The following is a 22,391-nucleotide window of genomic DNA, read 5'->3' on the forward strand; positions in this document are numbered from 1 at the left end:
TTATTTGTGTGTGCCGAGAGGGGGTTACTAATTGGGTCTGCTTTTCCGTTAGAAATTCCATTAGGTCCAAAAATCATAAAGTCCTGTTGTTTCCTATGTGGCTGGTTAGCGAAGGTAGAAAACGGGATAATTCTCCCTGTTGGGCTGTTTTAAAAACATGTTTTAGAAATATGGCAAAGTTCCTTGTTTAAGGAAAGTATCCTTCTTTTGATTTCTAGAAACAAAATGAAGTATTTGAAAGTATTAAGTATTTGACAGGCAGTCAACTAGAGGAGAAGTAGTTGTTTCTGTTGGCAGTAGACGATAGTGTGAGCGCAGAAGAAGAAGAAAGAAACAGTAAGTTAAAAGAAGGTGTGAGTAAGTTAAAAAGACAGTGTGAGCAAGAGAGAAAATATATGAAAGGAAAAAGGATTTTGGATTCATAAAAGGAAAGACAAACTTTTCTTTCCCTCCATTATTTTTTCTTATAATGGAGAGATGGCAACCACAGAAGCTGCTAACCAAAGAAATCATGCAAGCCTTAAAACCTATTCTTTCCCATAAACCTATTCTCACTAATAATGCTAACTCAAAGCTAGATGCTTAAAAGACATGGTTCAAAGTCATACAAAAGTGCCAACAACACTGAATTCTGAGATCCTGCAGTATCCAAAAGATACTTTAAAGGTTGCCCTTTTCCTGAAACAATAAGGCCTGTGAGAATGTTTAAACTCTTTGTGTGAGAAACAGGGCAACTTGAAACATACATGATAAGGAGAACAAGGGTCTTTGGTTCATGTAACATCAAAATTAATGCTGACATCGCTAATAGGATGTTGGACAAACCCAAAAGGCTGTAGGAACTGGGAAAATCTCCACCTTTTTGTACTTAGTTGATTGTTAATTGAAAGGTACTGTGGGTGTATTATTTGTAGCCATTTAATGTAACTTCGTCATTAATACTACTGAAAGTAAAGAGCACTGCCATTTTGGGACATACTGATCCTTTACTTTAGTTGGCTAAATAAAGAGTAGAAAAACTTTATTTCGGCTGGCTCAAAGCTTTTGAGCTTTATTATTTTATCATTACTCGAAGTAGTAACAGATTGGTTACGACCTTAGAATTAGGGTCCTCCACTTGGTGATCGCCGCCTTCCTTAGGGGGGGAGGCCTTGACCTTGCAGGGGCCCTCTGGAGTGAGGAAGGGCTGGACAGACCCGTGCAGGCTCCTTAGTTCCAGAAATTAGTTTAACAGAGGCAGCACCAGGGCATCGAAGGCGTCTGCTAAGCACACCCGTCTCTTCTGGAACCAACATCTTCCTGACGTGTCAGGTGTGAGTATTTGTCTGTGTTTTCTGTGTGTATGTTGCTTTACTGTGGTTCTTGTCAGAAATAAAACAGGTTTTGTTTTGTCTTGTCTGTGGAAAGCCCGGATATCGAGGTCCTCTTGATTCCTTTGAGATCCGAGGGGCGTTAGAAAGTGACCCCCCCCTTGTGGCTCAGAAAGTGTCATGGATCCTAGAAGTTGAGAAAAATCACCTAAAAGCAGAACTATCAGTTTCAGACATTTGGGGTGGGATTTTTCTTGTCAAACTTACAAGTAAAGAAGGACTGTAAGAGCTGTACCAGTTCATCCTTGCCATGGTTTGGTTTTCAAAGACCAGAAGGAGGGAGGGTGCTGGATTAGAGTCTAAGAACTCAGCTTTGTCCTGTATTTTATAATTGGAGGCGTTAGCCTACATTAAACAGTCTAGAACCAGTTGAAGCGTCTTTGAGAAAGATTGGACTCTTTATACCGGCTTAGGCGGAGCAACAGTTAATACATAGAGGGCTCCTTTGACTTGTTTACTATCCAGTCTCTGTATCAGGTCCTTTTAGCAACAGGGAAAGAAAAGGAAGCCCTTTTGCTAAAAGGCACTTTTATGGAAATTAGTTTGAGTCCAACCTCTTTTCCCCGGGGAGTTCCCACTGGCGGTGCTCACGTCCCAGAGCCGCTATTCAGGCCGGACTGATCAACCCGGAGACTTGGGAGGGGTTTGCTCCCACCTTCACCGGAGGAACTTCTCCAGCCCTTTCCATGCCATCCTGCGATGGCCCTCCCCACCCCTCCATCATCCGGGGCTGGCTCTTCGCCTTTAACTGCACAAGCCACAGCCCCAAGTGGAACTCATGCGCAGTCTGAATTTTTGGACGAGGCAGGACCTTCCACGACTTTGCAAAAAAGAAAGGGAGGGAGAGAGCGAAATGGCCAGACAGAGCTCCTCTTCCTCCTTTCCCGGCGATTCATCTAGTGAGCTGGGAGGAGATGTAGAAAGGGAGAATGCTGTCGAATTCAATTTCCGACAGGCCAGCCGGAGGAAAAAGCCTGAGCAGCCTGCTCCCGTCTGCTAACTTACTGAACCCACGGGCAGTAAGAGAGCAAAGCCACACTTGGTTTTATTCAAAGATAGCAGAATCTTTCCTCTGCGTTACTCAAATGATACCGGGGGGGTTGTTTGTGGCCACTATTATATCCGCGTTCCATTTCACTTCAGCGATCCTATACAATTGGAGAAATCAGCATGGGGGTTACTCTGCAGACCTCTTAAAATGCATAGATTAGTGCAATCAATTTTTGCCTCGCGTGTTCCTTCCTATGCTGATATTCATAATTGCGCTAGATGTTCTTTCTACAGAGGCGATCCTTGGTTTTAAGAGCTGCCAGCTGCCCAAACGTAATAGATGTTCAAAACAGAGCTTTCTCTGGCCGCACTTTAGATGCAGTTCCTGCCAGCCTACTGATCCCTCTCAATGGAATCATAATTCTACAGAGGAGCGTAACCATTTGGCATATAGAAGCTATCCTGTGGAGTTTGAGAATGGGATTCCAAACCCGAAATGATTTATACGCTTCACATTTCTTTAATTCAGGGAAAGGATGAATCCCCCTCTTCCTTCCAGGATCGTATCAGGCAGATTTATAAAATATATACTAAAAGCTTAGTCAATAATTAAGGATGTTTCCAGGTCTACCTTAATGGGCATTTTCCTTGGGGGGCTGTTGCTCCAGATATTGAAAACTAAATCCCGTTGAAAATGTTGTCCATAAGGACCCAGGCGAACTCCTTGCAATTGCCACTAGGGTCTTCCATGAACGAGATTCTGTACTGGCAAGGGAAAAGCAAATGGAGAGGCAGACAGATCGCAGGGCAACAGAGGCTCGTCATTTAGAGCTGCTTGCTTCCAATCAGGCACTTTTGGGAGCCGTTTGGCTCAAGAGGCAAACAGGGGCGCCAGCCGAGCCCCGCCTCCTGGACTCCCTCCTCGGCTCCTGCTTTCTGCTCTGATCCTCTGGCACTCCCGCGGGCTCCCAACCCCCCGGGAGTGCCAAGAGATAGGTGTTCGCTCTGTTTTCGTCCCGGCCACTGGAGAAAAAATTGTTCCTATGCAGTCCCTCCCTCTTGCTTGAGGGGATCTTTTCCCGCTCATATCAACTTTGCCTTTTACACAGCCACAGTATATACCAGAGCAGAGAAATGGAATTACTAGGGATACTTTGGAAACTCCTTGGGAGCATGGGTGTGTGGGCTCCCAGAGGGAGGCAACCCTGACAATACACCCACCGAGGTGGGGCCCAGCCGAAGCCTTAACCCGGGATGCTGCTCATGACACTCTCTCCCCACAGGCTCCTCCATTTTACCCCCCCATTAGATACTGAGGGGGCCGGGACGGGTTCGGTGACTCTTTTTTGGCCCCAGTCACTTCTCTTTCCCTGAATGCGGAGGAGCCTGTCATTCCGGTTCATATTGCGGGCCAGGAAATTCCAATGTTGATAGATACTGGAGCTACTTACTCAGTACTTAATAGGAGGCTGCCCATTCCTGAGGGTCAAGAATTGGTGCGGGTGGGTGGGGAGTGAGGGGCAGTTAATCTCTGAGCAGCACCTGATGCATTACTCACGACAGATTACATGGAGCCCTGTTTCATTAACCTCATTTTAACTTTGGAAGATTGCCCTATCTCTCTTTTGGGACGGGATCTTCTTTCAAAGCTAAATGCGTCTATCACCTTCCGGGATGGATCTTGTGTTCTTTCCTTACCTCCTGAAATTGAAGGTCTGTTTTCTTTGTGTCCATCCCCAACCCCAGCCGCAATACCGGGGTCAGTATTGGCACAAATAAAACCAATAGTCTGGGATACTGACAACATTGTCCATGCACCCAATGTCCCTCCAGTTTTGGTGAAATTGAAACCAAATGCTATTCCTATTCGTCAGCAGCAGTATTCCTTGGCTCATAAGGTAAGATTGGGATTACAACCCGTGATTGATCGCCTCTTGCGCTTGGGAATATTGGAGGAATGTGAATCTGCTTTCAGTACACCAATAATTGGGGTGCCTAAGAAAGATGGTACCTATAGAATGGTCCATGACCTCAGGAAGGTTAATGAGGTAACGGAGGACTTGCATCCTGTTGTCCCCAATTATTACACATTGCTCACTTTGCTCCCCTCCTCCCATGCCTACTTTTCTTGCCTTGACCTGAAGGATGCATTCTTTTCAGTGGCTTTGGCCCCGGAATGTCGATACATTTTTGCTTTTGAATGGACCTTTCCAGATAATCGTAAAATTCAGATTCACTGGTGCTCCTTACCACAAGGGTTCAAGAACAGCCCCACCTTGTTTGGGACTGCTCTTGAACGTCGCCTGCGTGATTGGACTCCACCAGACGGAGTGCATCTGCTACAATATGTTGACGATTTACTTCTGTCTGCTGACACTGAAGAGGTTTGTCTTGCTGCTACTGTTGCCTTACTTAATTTCTTAGCAGATGAAGGTTTTCGGGTTTCCCGTTCAAAAGCACAAATTGCCCAACAAGAAGTGATTTATCTTGGCTGCTTATTGAAAAAGGGAACAAGATCCCTCACAAGTGACCGGAAAGAAGCAATAGCCAAAATAAATTTGCCTGATACACGGAAAGAACTGAGAAAATTCTTGGGCATGGCAGGATATACTAGGAATTGGATTCCTGGTTATGCTGCCATGACTAAGCCCCTCTATGAAATGCTGACAGGTCCTGAGCTAACTGTTTTAGAATGGGAGCAATCAACAATAGCAGCTTTCCAAGCTGTCAAATAGTAACTCTAGTCAGTAGCATTAGGAGAAAACTTCCTGATGCTTTCGTAAGAATTTTTCCTTTTTTGTACCACGAGCAAGATGAAAAGCACTTAGCAAAGGGTCTTAACCCAGGAGTTGCTGACACACAGTATTAGCCCTGTTGTCAAAGCAGCTGGATTTAGTAGCACGGGGTTGGCCTGCCTGCCTCCGAGCAGTGGCGGCGGCGTGCCTCCTTGTGGAAGATGCCTTGAAATTCACCCTGGGAGGGAAGATGACCGTCTTTGTTCCACATGCTGTTTTACCTGTATTGGAACAGAAGGGATCCCTTTGGCTTACACAGCAGAGAATGTCCAAGTATCAGTCCATTTTAATAGACAGCCCTGGGGTAAAGTGTGCCACTTCAAATAGGCTAAATCCAGCTACTTTGCTGCCAACTGATGATGGTCCATTGGAACATGACTGTATTGTTACAATGGACATTACCTATGCTGCCAGGGCTGATCTTCAAGACATGCCCTTAGAAAATCCTCAACTGGAGGTTTGGACGGATGGGAGTAGTCAAATGATAGAGGGTAAACGGATGACAGGATGTGCAGTAGTCACCCAAACCACTACTTTAGAGGCTCTCCCCCTCCCTAGTCAAATGTCTGCACAGGCAGCTGAACTAATGGCCTTGCTCAGGGCTCTGCATATTGCTCATGAATTAAGCGTAAACATCTATACCGATTCTCGGTATGCCTTTGGTGTGGTTCACGCATATGCAGAACTCTGGCACCAGCGAGGTCTTCTAACGGCAGCAGGTGATCAAATAAAACATGCTTCCCTTATATTACAGATCCTTGCAGCTGTCCATTTACCCCAGCAGGTGGCAGTGATTCACTGCAAAGGACATGCAGCAGGAGACTCTTTGATAGCCAAGGGAAACAGACGGGCAGACGTGGCCGCCCGCTTGGTGGCCAGAACACGGATACCTGTTCTATATCATCCTGATCATTGGGAGCTTCATGAAAATCAGGAACCATGGGAATGTTATAATTCCAATGTATATGGGTACTTAGTTAATGAATGGGGAGAACCAATTATGAAAATGAAAGAGGGTTTTGATATGATTTGCCCTCTCATTCCTATTATACATGACTTGGACCCCATATATACTGCCCAGGAAAATACTTTTGCTGAAAAGGAGGGATTGTATAAGAATTCTAATGGTTGGTGGGAAACTCCTCAAGGTAAGATCTTAGTCCCTAGTGGATTGGTATTTCCAATTTTGAAAACATTGCATAATGGCACTCATGTGGGCGGACGGGGACTCACTAATTGGTTTGATTCCTATTTTGTGGGCTCCCAGGTCCGGACGCATGCAGAAGCCATCGTTAAAAATTGTGTCATATGCCAAAGGACCAAAATGCCAACAGCTGCAAAACCAGACCACTACGTTTCTGGAGTCCTATTTTTTGAGGGAACACACCCAGAGGTCTTATTGCTTAATGTGACTTCGCACTGAAATACCTCACGATCCATTGGGATACAGGTACTAGCTTGTTTTTTTTTAATGACACAATGTCTAGGATGGCCTTGCCCTTACCCTTGCAGAACCGAACAAAGCTGAAAGAAATTGGTTGGAGGTACTGCTTCACAGGGACCTATAATCCCCTTTTTCGGTTTTCCATGGGAGGGGGTAACGTCAGACAATGGCCCATCATTTACTGCCCAGATTGTGCAAAATGTCAGTAAGGCTCTGGGAATCCCATGGAAATTGCATAGTGCATGGCGCCCTCAATCTTCAGGGATGGTCGAACGCTTACATCGGAGCCTTAAGGTGGCTCTGACCAAGATTTTGAAGGAGACCTCCCTAAAATGGCCTGAGGCCTTGCCCCTAGCTCTTTTGCGCATACGTACAACTCCCACAGGACCCCTAAAGATTAGCCCCTTTGAGGTCCTGTTTGGCAGACCCTATCCCCTTTCAAAACCAGATACCTTTGATACAGGGATTGTGGGAGATGTACTAACTGTCCAATATCTGTCTCGTTTAGCCAACTCAGTCTCGCAATTACACCGAGATCTTCTCGAGATACGGCCAGCCGGACTTACTGCCCCGCTGCATCCTTTTGAACCAGGCGATTGGGTGTTCCTGAAGTCCTGGAAAAAGGAGCCTCTGACTCCAGTCTGGAAAGGTCCATACCAGATCCTGCTGACCACCTATTCCTCGGCCAAGGTGCAGGGAGTAAAAGCCTGGGTGCATTTTTCACGTTTGAAGCAAGCCGCACCTCCTCCTGTAACACAAGCCCGAGAAAAAGCAGTGGGAAGACCAGAAGTATGGAGTTCAGAGCTTGGTCCTAATTTGCATTTGCGTTTTCGACGCCACCAGTCCAGTTGCCCGGAATCCGTTGTTCCTGTTGGACCTGTTGTGCCTTCTGATTCTGCAACTTGTTGTTCTTTCTGCCTGTGAAGGGACTGATGGTTCCACCGGTTCGGACTCTGACTGACTTTATTGGCGGTAAGAGACCCCAGGTTTTCCCTTTAAAGAACCTGGGCCCCGTTTGACATCATAGACTATAGACTTATACACATTTTGCAATTGAGAACTACAATCAAGACATCCTCTGAAGACTTGCGAGGCTGAGTGTGGTTTTGGGACTTAAAATAGAACTGTGTTAAAAACCTTGTATTGTCATATGTCAGATCACATGACTTCTAGGTTTAATCAACAGGACGCCTTGTATATTCCTGGTCCATATTATACATTGCCTCCTCCTTCTGTGCAGTGGTCAGGAGCTTGGGTCACTCAAAGACCCGCTCCCTCGTTTGTATCGTGCCCCCATTATTTTTCTTCCATTTACCCCAGCTCACGTGATCCTGAAGGGGTGACAGTTGTTTTTCCTTTAGTCTTTCCAAGGGTGGCTGCATACACATTAGGGTCCCTCCACGAGCTTCCGCCTTCTTGTCAGGGCTAACAAAGCGAAGCAGTTGACTATTGATTACCTGGTATATACATGTATGACTTCATGTGATAACTTTGTTTGTCATCCTGTATGCAATTTCCGAGATTACTTTAAGACGACTCTCCCTAAACTAACAGTTTGTGACTGTCAGGTTTATTCCCTAGGGCCAAAATGTCCCCCTATTCGTTCATAATCTCCCTGAGTCTCTACTGTGCGACAGTAGCCATTCCTGACCATCCACTCCGCCCACCTTTGCAGTATGTGGCCAGTTTAGGAAACTTGTCTGATTGTTGGCTGTGTTATAAGACACAAGTGGCCTATACTGGTGCCTGGTCCCATTATACCCATATTCCAAAGGCTTTAGCATGGTGGTTTGATTTTACCGATGGGGTGGGGGAACGTTATGATAACTCTCAGTGTGCCTTTAATATCCCAACTCAATTTGAATGGATTAAATTGTTTCACAATGGGGTGGAAATTGGATCTGATTTCTTGGTTCACCTGGGAGGGAATTATATACCACCTCGGTCCGTACAGAGCATGCTCGATATTTCCCTTTATGCATAAGAAAGATCAAAGGTACAAGAGACTATGGTTCCATAAATCCTAGTCATTGTGGTTCCATAGTTTCTTTTGAGCAATTTGAATGGTCGCCAGAAAAAGGAGAGGTGGTTTATATGACCCGACCTGATGGTGTTTCACAGGGTTTCCTGCAACTCACAGACACTCAAACTACTCTATATTTGTCCACAAAGCCCCTGGATGTGTATTGCCACCTTTATAAGTTACATAAGAGAAACAATGCTAATGCTACTGTTACTTGGGAAGGAACACAGAATTCTATTCTGACCTGGATGGCTTTTATGTATGTCTGTACTTATGAGAAAACCATGCCTAGAAATTATGCTGAATTTTGTAGAATATTAGGGAATGCTGTACCTGCTTCTGAACGCTCTATACTATTGTCTGAAAAAGGATTGTATTTTATTTGTGGAAATGCTGGACGAAAGGTTATACATGTAGAGTGGAAAGGGTTATGTTCATTTGGTACTGCCGTTCTGGAGTTGGAAAAACGAAAGACAATTTCTTATCATCAGGTTTTGAATTTGGGAGAATTAGAGCTACCTAGGGCTGTTATAACCCCTACTCGAACAACAATTGTGAATCCTCTCATAGGAGAGACCCACCCCTGGTGGGGAACTTTTCTTCGAGCATTAATCCCCTTCTATGGTGTTGCACAGATTGAAAAGGCAGTTAAGAATTTGTCTGCCATAGTAGAAGATGGGTTTCAGTATACTGCTCATGCCGTGTCAGGAATACAAACAGAGTTACACTCTTTGGCTGACATTGTTTTGCAGAACAGAAGATTATTGGATCTCCTTACTGCACAACAAGGGGGAACTTGCGCTATGCTGGGTGAACGCTGCTGTTTGTATGTTGACATGTCAGGAAACATTACTACTGATATTACCCAATTAAGACATGCAGTTCATCCCCTAGCCCATGTTGCGAACACTGATCCTTGGGACCATGTTTTTGGATGGCTTCCTGGCCTCGGTTGGGTGCGCAATATAGTGGGCATATGTATTCTGATTGCCGGGCTAGGACTCTTTGTTTGCTGTTGCATACACTGCATTCCTTTTTTCCTCTTTTGCACGTCTTCACTTGCAAAATGGAGAAGACGGGCAAGGCGCCCATCAGGTATTCCCCTACGTGTAGTCACCTCTACCACAAGTTCTTCTGCGCCTCCAGTTCTCACTAGTCTGCTTTAACGCACCCTTCCAAGTTTTCAGGGTGCATTTGAAAGAGGATTCTGTGAGCGCAGAAGAAGAAGAAAGAAACAGTAAGTTAAAAGAAGGTGTGAGTAAGTTAAAAAGACAGTGTGAGCAAAGAAAAAATATGAAGGAAAAAGGATTTTGGATTCATAAAAGGAAAGACAAACTTTTCTTTTCCCTCATTATTTTTTCTTATAATGGAGAGATGGCAACCACAGAAGCTGCTAACCAAAGGAAATCATGCAAGCCTTAAAACCTATTCTTTCCATAAACCTATTCTCTCACTAATAATGCTAACTCAGCTAGATAACCCCAAAAGGTGCCCCTTGGTTCAAAGTCATACAAAAGTGCCAACAACACTGAATTCTGAGATCCTGCAGTATCCAAAAGATACTTTAAAGGTTGCCCTTTTCCTGAAACAATAAGGCCTGTGAGAATGTTTAAACTCTTTGTGTGAGAAACAGGGCAACTTGAAACATACATGATAAGGAGAACAAGGGTCTTTGGTTCATGTAACATCAAGGAGTGTAATGCTGACATCTTCCAATAAGGATGTTGGACAAGCCCAAAAGGCTGTGGGAACTGGGAAAATCTCCACCTTTTTGTATGATTGATTGATGATGAAGGTACTGTGGGTGTATTATTTGTCGCCATTTTAATGTAACTCGTCATTAATACTATAAAAGTAAGAACGCACTGCCATTTTGGGTTGCTCCCCTGATCTTGCCTTTTTGCCCCAGTTGGCTAAATAAAGTAAGAAAAAACTTTATTTCATTTTGACTCAAGCTTTTTTGAGCTTTATTATTTTATCATTACTCAGTAGTAACAATAGGACTTGCTATGAGTTTAAATTATGGACAGAAAGATACCAGCTGGAAATTAGGAACTTTTTTTTTACAGTAAGAGTTTTTTACAGTAACAGAGAAATTATTAATGCCCCGCCCCTGGAATGCCCAGCCACGCCCCCGTCGTGCCCCACCCAGTCCCATTAGCGCTACGCCACTGTTTGAATCCCACTACCATGGGAACCTGTTACTAAAATTTTTGGATCCCACCACTGGGTAGAGTGCCATAGAGGCCAAACTCCAAAGCACTCATTTTCTCCATGGGGAACTGATCTGTGGAGTCTGGAGTTGAGCTGTAATTCCAGAGGGTCCTATTTGGAGGCTGGCATCTGTAACTGTATTTTCTTCAGCTTCCTTTGAAATATCTGCAGCTGGTATCTGCAATGTGCCAGTTCATGCTTTGCTCTTTGGCAATTTCATTGTCACCTTTCCCCTTATTTTTCACTTTGTAAAATGTTTAGAATGCAGATTGTTCTTATCTCTGTATATTTTGAAATAACCCATGGACATCTTACCAGGTCTGGTTTTTTTCTTCTTCATTAGAAGGGAGATTTTGTATTTTGAATACCTTTGGAAAATAGAGTACCACCAAATTCATGGAATATTTGATTACTTAGACAATGTCAAGACCGCATGAGTGACACTTGGTGTTAACACTATATAAATAATGGCCCTGCAATTACAAACCTATTTCCTTCATCACGGCTGATGTCCTAAGACTGAAAAGAACACCAGGGAAGAAAGAAAAACAACTGATTTCCTGCAACCTTTCCTGCTGAATAATTACTTCCTGTGTTTATCTGATGTGTGCTTCCTGTGACCCATTTCCATATGTTTCTCTCTTACTGGAGTTTTTTTAAGGACTGAGTGAAAAGAAAATCTTCATAGACATTGGCATTTTCCCCTGCATGTTTCTTTCCACTATTTTGGAAATTAAGGAAAAGTAAACGGAGCTAGAATCCAATTTAAGTTGCTGCTTTATTTGTTTTTACTGCTAATAATCAAGCTGAGGAAAGGTAAATTTGTTAAATAAATAAATTTGGCCCTCCATATATGTATATATAGAAAAAATGTACATTTTTTTTCTTGTAATGAAGGTGAGTTTATTTAAACACCAAATATACTATCAGCTTTCTGCTTGTCTAATGAGGCACACAGTTTATAGCTTGGAGGCAGTTGTGTAGATTCATCTGCAACCAACTTTTGTTCTCTTACAACCTCAAAAAGGGCAGTGTGTGGAATCTTCTGCGTTGTGCTTCAGGAGTCTTTGAAGCTTCAAGTTATGACTGATGTGTAGACTGGCTATAAAGGCCTTCATCTATGGTCTTCCAACAGTAATATTCACCTGTAACTGGCCCACCTTGATTTTTGATAGCCAAGACAGAAAGGAATACCTTCCTTCAAGGATAAATGCATTCCCTGATTTAGGGTTGACAACTCCAGCTTAGAAAATTCCTGAAGACTGGGGTAGTGACGGTGGGTAGGAAGACAGAATTTGAGGAAGTGAGGGAGCTCAGTGGGGATATGATACCACACAACCCACATTCTGAAGCTGCTATTTCCTCCAGGGGAATTGATCTCTATAGTATGGTGATCCATGTACATTTCAGAGAGCTCCAGGATCTACTTTGAGGTTGGTAGCCTGTCCTGATTGGTGTACAGGTTTCTCGAGACTTGTTTCCTGGAGGTTTTATTTCCCATCTTCTTGAGGCAAATTCCCCATCAACATGTTGGAGGAAATATCAACACTGCTCTCATGGCGTTCTATGACTGCCTCTGGGCTAGTGGCCACCACAACCTTGCCTTTGCTGGTTTTCCCTGCCCCCCAGTTCCAGGAATCAAGAGGGGGAGATCTGAGATCCCTGAGTTGATCAGTATCCAACTCACTATTAAATTCCATCTTATAGTGGCATTGGGACTAATAATTGGATAACTTTTCAAAGGTTGTAGAAGACCAGGAATACAAAATGAGGCAGTTTCCGAGCCCATTTCCTTTTCTACCTAACTGAAGATCTTTGCCATGCAGGTCTAAGGAGATGCAAAATTGAGTAGGCCAGATATTGAGCACCTTCCATCTGTTAAAGAAAGCATCTCATGTAGATAAGCCCAGTGACTTTTTTCTCAAGAACCAGCATGGTCACTCCCCGCTCTGTATGAGTAATCAGTAATTTTGTGGGTCGATTTTAAGCTACCTCTTCTCAGCTTTTTAAAAAATTAAGTATGACACTGGAATGTGCACATGCATCTCGACCACCACTCGGGCCGTAGAAGACATTGGAGCTGGTGTTTTGAAAATTGTGGCAGCACTACAGCTGGAAGTTGAGTGCCAAAGAATGCAGGAGCTAGCCACAAGATACCATTTTGGCAATTATGGTGGAGATATTTTTGGAGATGGCATGGACAAAACAGTATTTTCTATTCCCTGTTTAAAAAAGCACTTTAAACTGAACTTCCCTGTTTTGTTTAGGTTTTCACTGGTTGTTAAAAATCATTTTGCGAATGCCACTGAAAATTGATTAAAGATTCTTTTCGTGAATAATTATTCACCTTTAAGGTAATGTACAGGTAGCTCCATTTAACTGAAATGTTTATGCATTTCAGAACATTAAAGGAGGTGCCTTTTTGTGGATTTTGAAGCCAAGGGTCAGTTTCCTTTCAGACTGAGAGATACACATTGCCACAGCTGAGGAAGGAAAGACCATTTTGAGTATCTTCCATTTTGTATTTCCTGTTATTTTTGATTCAGCAGCTGAGTGGTTTCCTCGTGCCAGACAGCTAACAAAATGAAATTTAACAAATGAATAAGAATAGGATAGGAAATATCTGGCTTAGCAGTAGAACATGTGGGAAAGACCTTGGTTGATCAGAAGTTGAGCATGAACCAACAGTGATATGGCTGCAGAGAGAGAGAGAGAGAGAGAGAGAGAGAGAGAGAGAGAGTGTTTTGGCTGAATTAATAGAGGTACATGGTGTCATAAGAAGTAATAGTCCCACATTAGTTTGTGATAGTCAGATCTCATCTGGATTACTGGGTCCAGTTATCGTTGCCACACTTTAAGAAAGATGTACACAAATGGCATGGGTCCACATTGGAATGGGTAATGAAGTTACCTGGGGCTTTGGGAAACAAATCCTACAAGGAAAGGTTGAAGGAACTGGGTATGTTCATCCTGAGAAAGAGGAGACTGCGGGGAAGTGTGACTTCACTCTTCAAATATCAGAGGCTCATTCCGCACATGCAGAATAATGCACTTTCAAACTGCTTTCAGTGCTCTTTGAAGCTGTGCGGAATGGCAAAATCCACTTGCAAACAGTTGTGAAAGTGGTTTGAAAATGCATTATTTTGCGTGTGCGGAAGGGGCCAGAATTCCTTTCAGCTATAAAGCTTGCTGGTTGACTCTGGGCTAGACTCTCTTTCACTGCCTTAAGCTCTCTCATAGGCTCATTCCGCACATGCAGAATAATGCACTTTCAAACTGCTTTCAGTGCTCTTTGAAGCTGTGCGGAATAACAAAATCCACTTGCAAACAGTTGTGAAAGTGGTTTGAAAATGCATTATTTTCCGTGTGCGGAAGGGGCCATAGTGTTATGTGGATAAAATGGAAGAAGGGAAAACCATATAGGCAACCCTGAGCTCTTTGGATAATTTTTTTTAAATGATTAAAATGCACCAAATAAATAGAATATTGTTTTTGTGTAAAGGAAAATTATATAATGATGTACGTATGAATCTGCCTTATACTGAATCAGCCCATTGGTCTGCTACGGATACTTGTGGGGTGACCTCGATCCAGTTATGCACTTTCAGCCTAGTCTACCCCTCAAGGGCAGTGGTGTAGCACCAAAGGAGTGGGGGGGACATGAGGCCCAAGGTGGAGCCACAGCGGAGGTGTGGCCGGGCAGTGGTGGTGGCATGGCAGGAGCATTCCGGGGCATGGCGGGGTGGGCACCGCCGCGGCAGGGACACAGGGTGTGTATGTGCCTGGGGCGCAGTTTCCCCTCACTTCTCCCCTGCAGAGGGGTGTTATGAGAATGAAATGGAGGAGAGGAGAAGCTACTTTGGGTCTCTGCTTGGGAGAAAGACAGGAGATAAATGAAGTAATTAAAAAATATACTCTCACTGGCAGTGGCTCTCCTTGTTAAAAAAAGGAGAGGTCTTTTGGAGACGACTATTAACTTTTTTCCAGCAAAGCTGGATTTAAACATTGTTGTGATGCAATGGGAAGTGTGGCATATAAAACTGATAGATAATTATAATACTGTCCCACTGAGCCACAATCCATTCCTTAAATGGTCACTGTATGTAGCATATGAACCCACACATGTAAATACAAACAAATCTAATATATCAACAGTAGAAGAATGGAGAACCAAAATATTTGACCAAAATATGAATGGCCACATTTGCCCAAAAGCCAGCTACAAGCCAGCCCAGCTCATGCGTACCCAAGAAATGCTCTGATTAAATTGATATCATTTAAGATTAATAACGCAGACACTCTTTTGACTAATCCATGGACCGAAAGCAGCTGATATCGGTGGCAGATGTTGGCCTGAAAACCACTTGGATTTGTTTTCCGTGGAAGTTGTGAACTTTTTACATAGACAGCTCCATTTTCACAAGCTAATGCATTGCAGATATTCTTTCAGCTTTCCAAGCCCTGGTTTTTGCAGGGCTTTCTGCATTATGTCATATCAATTTACCACTGGCAAACAGAAGCTGCAACAGGGCCCCCACTATCGCTGATAGCTGCTATAACATGCTGGTTTATTTTAAGACGAAAAGGATTACCATGTGAAAATGCTACTGACATTTCCCTTTCTTCGAAGGAAATAAGGGAAAGGTGTTGCGTCTTCAGACCATCTGGTTTCTGTTTCAAGGATTCTTATATTTTTAGAAGTCATTATGTACGGTTTATGAGGCCAAAGGAGAACAAACGACACAATTGTGAAACGAGAACTGTGCAACCAGAAGGAATCGTTATGTGTACCTAAAGCTCCGTTCTACCTTCCATTGTTTTTGGAACGACTAAAAGCGCTAACTGCTTTGACCACTTTCCAGCTGAAGTGAAAGCATTTCAAAATGCCCATTGATTTCTATCAGAAAATTCAGCATTTGTTTAAAATCTCTTTATTAATGTCAATGAATCTGTAAAGTGCTTCATTTTGGATGGATCATGCCCCCCCTATATTTCTTCTGAAAAGCCTTCTGAAAAGTCCTAGAGAACAGAGACCACAAAAAACCATGTTCTGCAGAAGAGATCGAGAAGAGCAGCAATCCAAATTGCGTAGAATGACATCAAGTTGCAACCAACTTATGGCAACCCAATACAGTTTTCACTGCAATATTCTAACTGATGTGGGTTTCCACTGCCTGCCTTTGCTTAGCTTTCCTGGTATTCCTGGTTGGTCTCTTATCCACATACTAACCAGGGCTGACCCTGCTTAACTTCTGATATCTGACAAGGTCAGGCTAGCCTGGGCCATCCAGGTTAGGGGTACTATTTTTTTTAAAGGGACTCCTTATTGTATCCCTGCGAATAATTGTTTTGAACACAGTTATTTTGAAGCTGCTTTATACTGAGCCAGGCTATTAGTCTGCTAAGACATGTAGAGTCCTTAGGGGAAATCATGTTGGGTTTGGAGTAGGCTGCTATCAATATGCTGATGACATCCAGCTCTATCTTTCTTATCCAAATCGCTCAGCGATGCTGTGGAAGTCCTGAACTTACTACAGTGGTTAAATGCCTGCGGGAGAACAAGGTGAAAGTGAGTTCTGATATGACAGAGGTAATGCTTGTTGGGAAGAGAGAGATCCTTCCAGGGTTGGTAAAAGGTTGATGACTTACTGGGGGTAACGCAATGGCAACCCACCACATAAACAAAGTCTGCCTAGTAAATGTTGTGATATGATGTCACCCCATGAGTCAGTAATGACCCAGTTCTTGCACAGGGGCCCTTTATGAATTTATGACCTCCAAAACATTCTATTGTTAACAGCCTTTTCAGTCTTGCAAACTTAGGATCATGGCTTCCTTGATTGATCGAATCAATCCCTCTCATGTTGGGTCCTCCTCTATTCTGGATGCCTCCTACTTTTTGTAGTAGGCATTATTTTGTTTTATTGCTGTTTTTTTAAAGCATCCATTTAGATTTTTATTAAATATGATGTGGTAATGGTTTCGTTATACCGTGCAAAAAAGGGAGTAGGTGGACATTTTATAAAAGGGGCTGGGGACTTGCCTTTTGTTACCCAAACAGGAGTGATTTTGAACTAATCAGCATGTATGTATGCTGCTTGAACATCTGCCATCCATTTCCAAGGACATCAGAGAGAAGATGCTGCGGCTGAATTGTGTCTCAGGGGTTGAAAGGCACGTATATTTATTGATACTGATTGCTTTATTGCTCTCAGTTATTGGGGTAGATCATAGGTGTCAAACTCGCGCCCTTCCAGATGTTATGGACTACAGTTCCCATCATCACCTGCCAGCATCATGCTGGCAGGGGATGATGAGAACTGTAATCCATAACATCTGGAGGGCCGCAAGTTTGACATCTGTGGGGTACACCCTACTTCCATTCTACTACTTCACTGAGCAAGGTTTATTTATTTATTTAAACTTTTAGGCTCACCTTTACTTTTAGCTCCTGCTTGAAACTTAGGCCGTTTATGACCGACTCCGGTAAACTTCACGCCGGGCGTGAGTTTAAGCGGTGAGGCAAAGGAGCCTTCTTCGCGCGGAATGCTTGAGCAGGCGACGACGAAGGCGAAGCGTCGCGGGCAGCCTGTTCCCCTCCCTTGCGTGTCGCCTTATTTCATTAAGCCGCTTGCGGGTGTCACAGTTCCCTTTATGCGCTGCCCTCCGGACCCTGAGGTCGGAGGATACGTATGGTACCGCAGACGCCATAGTGAAGCTGAAATTGATGAAAATGGAAGGAAGAACAACGTCTTCCCACAACGCGGCCCGGTTAGCGCAGCGCCAAGCGGAAGACGCCTTCTAACAACAACCCTTTAAGGGTTAGTTGTTTAGAGGCGCTTCGAGGCAGCCCTCTTGAGGAAGGCATTCGAGTACCGCCCAGCTGCTCGCGTTGCAGCAGCGGGCGCTTGTATAAACGGCGACCTGGGGGGCGGCGTTACCGCTTACGCCCAGGCGATGCGTATTTGGGCGTGCAAGTATTAAGCGGTACTTCCAGTGCAGTCTTCCTCCAAATTAAATAATTCTCCAATTGGAAAAAAGATCACTTAAGTTGGAGGGAGCCTACTTGGAGGATGATTGGATCTGCCCCACTGTGTTTATTTTCTTTTAAACCACAATATGTATTTATTGTAAAAGACCATCATTTCCATTTTGATCCTAATCATTCATATCTTCAATACAGATCCATTTCTGGTGGCAGTGCAGGATTGCACCAGAAGATTTGCCTTTCCTGGGGACTTACCTCAGTGGAGGGGAAAATCTGCTGGTGGGCAGCTGCAACGGCCTTCCACTGGCATAACGAGGGTGTTCCGGAAGCATGGCTGGAGTGGAACTGTTTTGTTAAATGACCTGGTGCTGCAATAGAATGTTCTGAGGTCTATGGTTCTTTACAGAAACAGTTTTCACACTGAAGTTCATGGTACTTTACATGTTCAAGTTTGAATTAGTCTTTGTTGTCTTGATTGACAACAAAGCAGTGGCGTGGGAGGTTAAGAGCTCGTGTATCTAATCTGGAGGAACCGGGTTTGATTCCCTGCTCTGCCGCCTGAGCTGTGGAGGCTTATCTGGGGAATTCAGATTAGTCTGTGCACTCCCACACATGCCAGCTGGGTGACCTTGGGCTAGTCACAGCTTCTCGAAGCTCTCTCAGCCCCACTTACCTCACAGGGTGTTTGTTGTGAGGGGGGAAGGGAAAGGAGATTGTCAGCCCCTTTGAGTCTCCTACAGGAGAGAAAGGGGGAATATAAATCCAAACTCCTCCTCCTCCTCCTCCTCCTCTTCTTCTTCTTGATTGGTGAAAAGGAATCTTGAAGGGAGGGGGAAAGCTTTTGCCTGCGATGCATTGAAACCAATGATGTCAGGATGGTTTGAAATGCTTGGGCCTCAGTCTATCTGACTGATTTAACAGGTGTCCTTGACCTAGTTGGTCCAAGCTAGCCAGAACCCATCAGTTTTGAAAGCTAAGCAGGGTCTGTCCTGGTCAGTATCCAGTATTCAGAAGGGCAACAACCAAGGAAGGAAGGCAATGGCAAACCACTGAATGTCTCTTGCCTTGAAAACCCCATGGTTTTCAAAGCAAAATCATCTGTGACTTGACGACAGCAGCATCAAAAACCTTCTCTCTGAAGTATCCAGGACCTTCAGTAGGTTGTCTTTTACTGTATTGCCAGCCTTCGACTGTGAATGTCTTGAAAGTTGCAGGCATTTAACTATGGTATTCATCTTATTTGTCAAGTTTGGAAGGTGATTTCTAGCTACTGCATGTTGGGATGTCTAAAATTTGTCACCACAAAACTTGCAGGAGAGAAGGATAGAAGGAACGGGTACACCTACCTTTGTGCTTTTCTACTGAATTATCCAACACCACTCAGTACAAGTCTCTTCCATATATATAAAATATTAAGTGTTCCAGTGAAAACAGTTAAAAAGGTTTTCTTAAAGGTGATAATCTATCAACAAGCTTAGGAGGAAATTTCAAGTGGCTGTCCCAATTGCAGTAATAAAACCATCTGACAGCAGTGTGAACCAAAGTTAAAGCAACATCACACTTGCGGCTGCCTGGTTTTTCTCGGGGTAATGTATTTGAGTAGCGCCAGTTAATTGGGTGGACTTCCTTTCAGGGCTGTGGGGAATTCTCCTGTTGTCTGGTCAAATATGCAATAGCGAGACCTCAATCATTCTGCTCGGGCCAAACAAAAGCTTACAGCTTGTTGTTGCTGTTGCTGTGCTGAACACAACTTGGCCTGGTCTGGGCCACTGAGAGAAGGCTCAGGTCTCCTCACTGGCAATTGTCCTAAGCCAGCGGTCACTAGGAGGCCCAAAGAATACAAAGGAATCATCACTGGTGTTCCAATGAACCTTGCTTGGAATGTTCACTTTTTGTCAAGTCCAGTTGCTGTTTAGATAGCCTTGAAGGTTTGCTACAAGCAGTGGCAACATTTGTAGGGTTGCCAACCCTGAGTTGGGGAATTCCTGGAGATTTGGGGGTGAAGCCTGGGGAGGGCAGAGTTGGACAAGGGAGGTACCTAAGCATGGTATGATGGCATAGAGTATAGTGGTTAAGAGTCGTGGACTCTGATCTGGAGAACTGGGTTCAATTCCCCCCTCTTTCACATGAAGTTTGTTGAGCGACCTTGGGCTAGTCACAGTTCTCTCAGAACTCTTTCACATACCCCCAAATGCTCTTGTGTACCCTCCAAACACTACTCAGAATGGGAACCACCATTCCAGAATCTAACCTCTAAAGTTGTCATTTTCTCCAGAACTGATCTCTGTAGTCTGGGGATCAGTGGTAGTGCTAGGAGATCTCTAGCCACTCCCTGGAGTCTGGCAACCCTGATGGAACAGCCCATCATTATTCTCCAGTTTCCACCAATACTGGAGCTCTGGGACCCAGATTCCCTGTCCAACTTTCTATTGATGCAAGGCTGCTGAAAAAGTAGGAACGTTTTCCACCTTGGTCATTAGATCTAGAGGTACCATAGAAGGAACTGCTAAAAATAGTTCTCGATCAGCAGCTTCTGAGTAGCTTGTCTGAGTTTTTATATTCAGCTATACAATCCCATTCTTGTCAGATCTCTGAAGTGAAGAAGGGTCACCTGTGGTTAGTATTTGGATGGAAGATCACAAAGGAAATCCAGGGTCTCAATGCAGAGGCAGGCAATGGCAAACCACGTCTGAACAACTTTTGCCTTGAAAACCCCATTGGGTACATCAGCTTCACCTTGATGGCACTTTTCACCACCACCACCACCACACAGTCCTGACCTTTTTTAGCCAGTTGGCTCTTGATCCTGCAAGCACTGAGATGAGGGATTCTTTTGTAAGAATGCTATTTTGGGAAGGAAGGCCTAGGTGGGCATTACAAGCATATGACATATGGCTACTGAATATGTTAAGGTAATGCTGGATTCCAGATCTATCTATGGACTTAGATGTGAGAAGTAGTCTTCACTAGCTTAGACTATCACCTCAGTTGGCCACATGGTCAAACAGCCCACCTCTTGATTTAACAGTCCTAAGTGAGTTACATGTTTCTCTGATTCACTTCAAGTATTTTCAACTTTAACTGATACTTGGGGAATGCTTGGACAACTTCTTTTGCATGAATGCATATCAGATCCTTGTTCAAGCATCTATTTTTTACACATTTAAGTTGATTTTGATGTGTTATCCCAGAGAGAACTCATTTGCGCCTTTTAGTCAACTCTTTTCCTTTCTTATTTGCAATCCATATTAATTAGCGAGATTGGTCTATTGGTCCTGCAATGTTTACCTATTCCCTCTTCTGGTTGCAGAACACTTCAATTAAAGCATTCCTAAGAGAACTAGTTAATGAATTGACCTGAAATGCTTTTCTATATATAGTCTAAAGCATACTTTCTTTAAAAAATCTATAGAAAACTTTGTGAAAAGCAACTGGAAAATCCATCAAGCTGGTACCATTTATCATTCCTTCCAGTCGAATGCTACTCTTCTGATCTTAAGAAGGGTTCATTAGCTCAGTTCAAACATCACAATGACACCATAATTTAGTTAAACTAACTGATTAGTATGCTTGTACAAATGAAGGCCGCTCCACTAACTACATGAAACCAGGATCTGAAACCATGGTTTAAGTTGGCTTATTAACTACAAGATCGTTTCAGAGACTAGCTGTATTTGTCTGCAGTAGAACAGTTAGATTTGAGTTGAGAAGTCCCTTACAGACCAACAAGATTTCCAGGGTGTAAGTGTTCAAGAGTCAAAGCTTTCTTCATCAGACTCTCAACAACTTATAGTCTGAAAATGTTGTTGGTCTCTAAGGAGCTACTGGACTTGAATCTAACTTACTAACCACTGTAACCCTTAGTGTGCCAACCTGAGTAGGTGCCAGCACTCCTCTAGCACAAGAGCCCAAACTAGCATTGATAGGGGTGTTCCAGGGGGTGGGACCTACTTTAGTCAGCTTCCTGAGCCCTTTTAGTCCAGGAACACCCCCTTTGCTGGCATGGACTTAAGCCAGCAAAAAGGGTGGCACAGCCCATTGGGTTGCATGGGGCTTTTCACTGCTGTCGGGGGAGATTGCCTGTGTTTCTTGTTGGTAGGGTGTGCACAAAAGTTATAGTAGGATGGTATAATGGTTTGGGGCATCCATTTGGATGAAAGAACCCACAGAATCAACGGAGCATGGCGGGGAGACTTCATCCCAGCCACCATTAAGTTATATCAGGCAAAATCTCTATCATAACTCATTTGTGGACCACAACTGGGACCTTGCGACAACTTTGTTTTGCTAGAGAGAACTCAATCAAGTTTCCCTAGAGTCCTTTTTAATGCCCCTAAGTGTACTGCTAATGTCATTCTCACACTGGAGGCTAGATTCCTAAGAGTAGAAACCAGGGCCTGGCAGTGACTATCACTGACTATTGGTTGAAATTTCATCTTTCCCCCATAGGCCTTATTCCTTTCATTCAATCAACCGATCCACAGCCTAACTGGATTTTGAGGGTGATCAATAAACTTCTCTCTATTGGTTTAGTCCCTGACCAACTTTTGGAAATGGGATTTAACTA

General features: G+C 43.8%; 1 protein-coding gene across 1 annotated transcript; it reads left to right on the top strand.

Moving 5' to 3' along the window:
• The first annotated feature begins 2,223 nt into the window (after positions 1 to 2,223).
• LOC125440637 lies at positions 2,224 to 7,523 on the top strand. Its single transcript, XM_048510495.1, has 4 exons — positions 2,224 to 2,361; positions 4,010 to 5,030; positions 5,224 to 6,303; positions 6,985 to 7,523. The coding sequence occupies exons 1-4, from the start codon at positions 2,224 to 2,226 to the stop codon at positions 7,521 to 7,523; spliced, it is 2,778 nt and encodes a 925-aa protein (XP_048366452.1).
• Positions 7,524 to 22,391: the final 14,868 nt, after the last annotated feature.

Source organism: Sphaerodactylus townsendi, linkage group LG11 (genome assembly GCF_021028975.2).
Source record: "Sphaerodactylus townsendi isolate TG3544 linkage group LG11, MPM_Stown_v2.3, whole genome shotgun sequence".
Taxonomy (NCBI): Eukaryota; Metazoa; Chordata; class Lepidosauria; order Squamata; family Sphaerodactylidae; genus Sphaerodactylus; species Sphaerodactylus townsendi.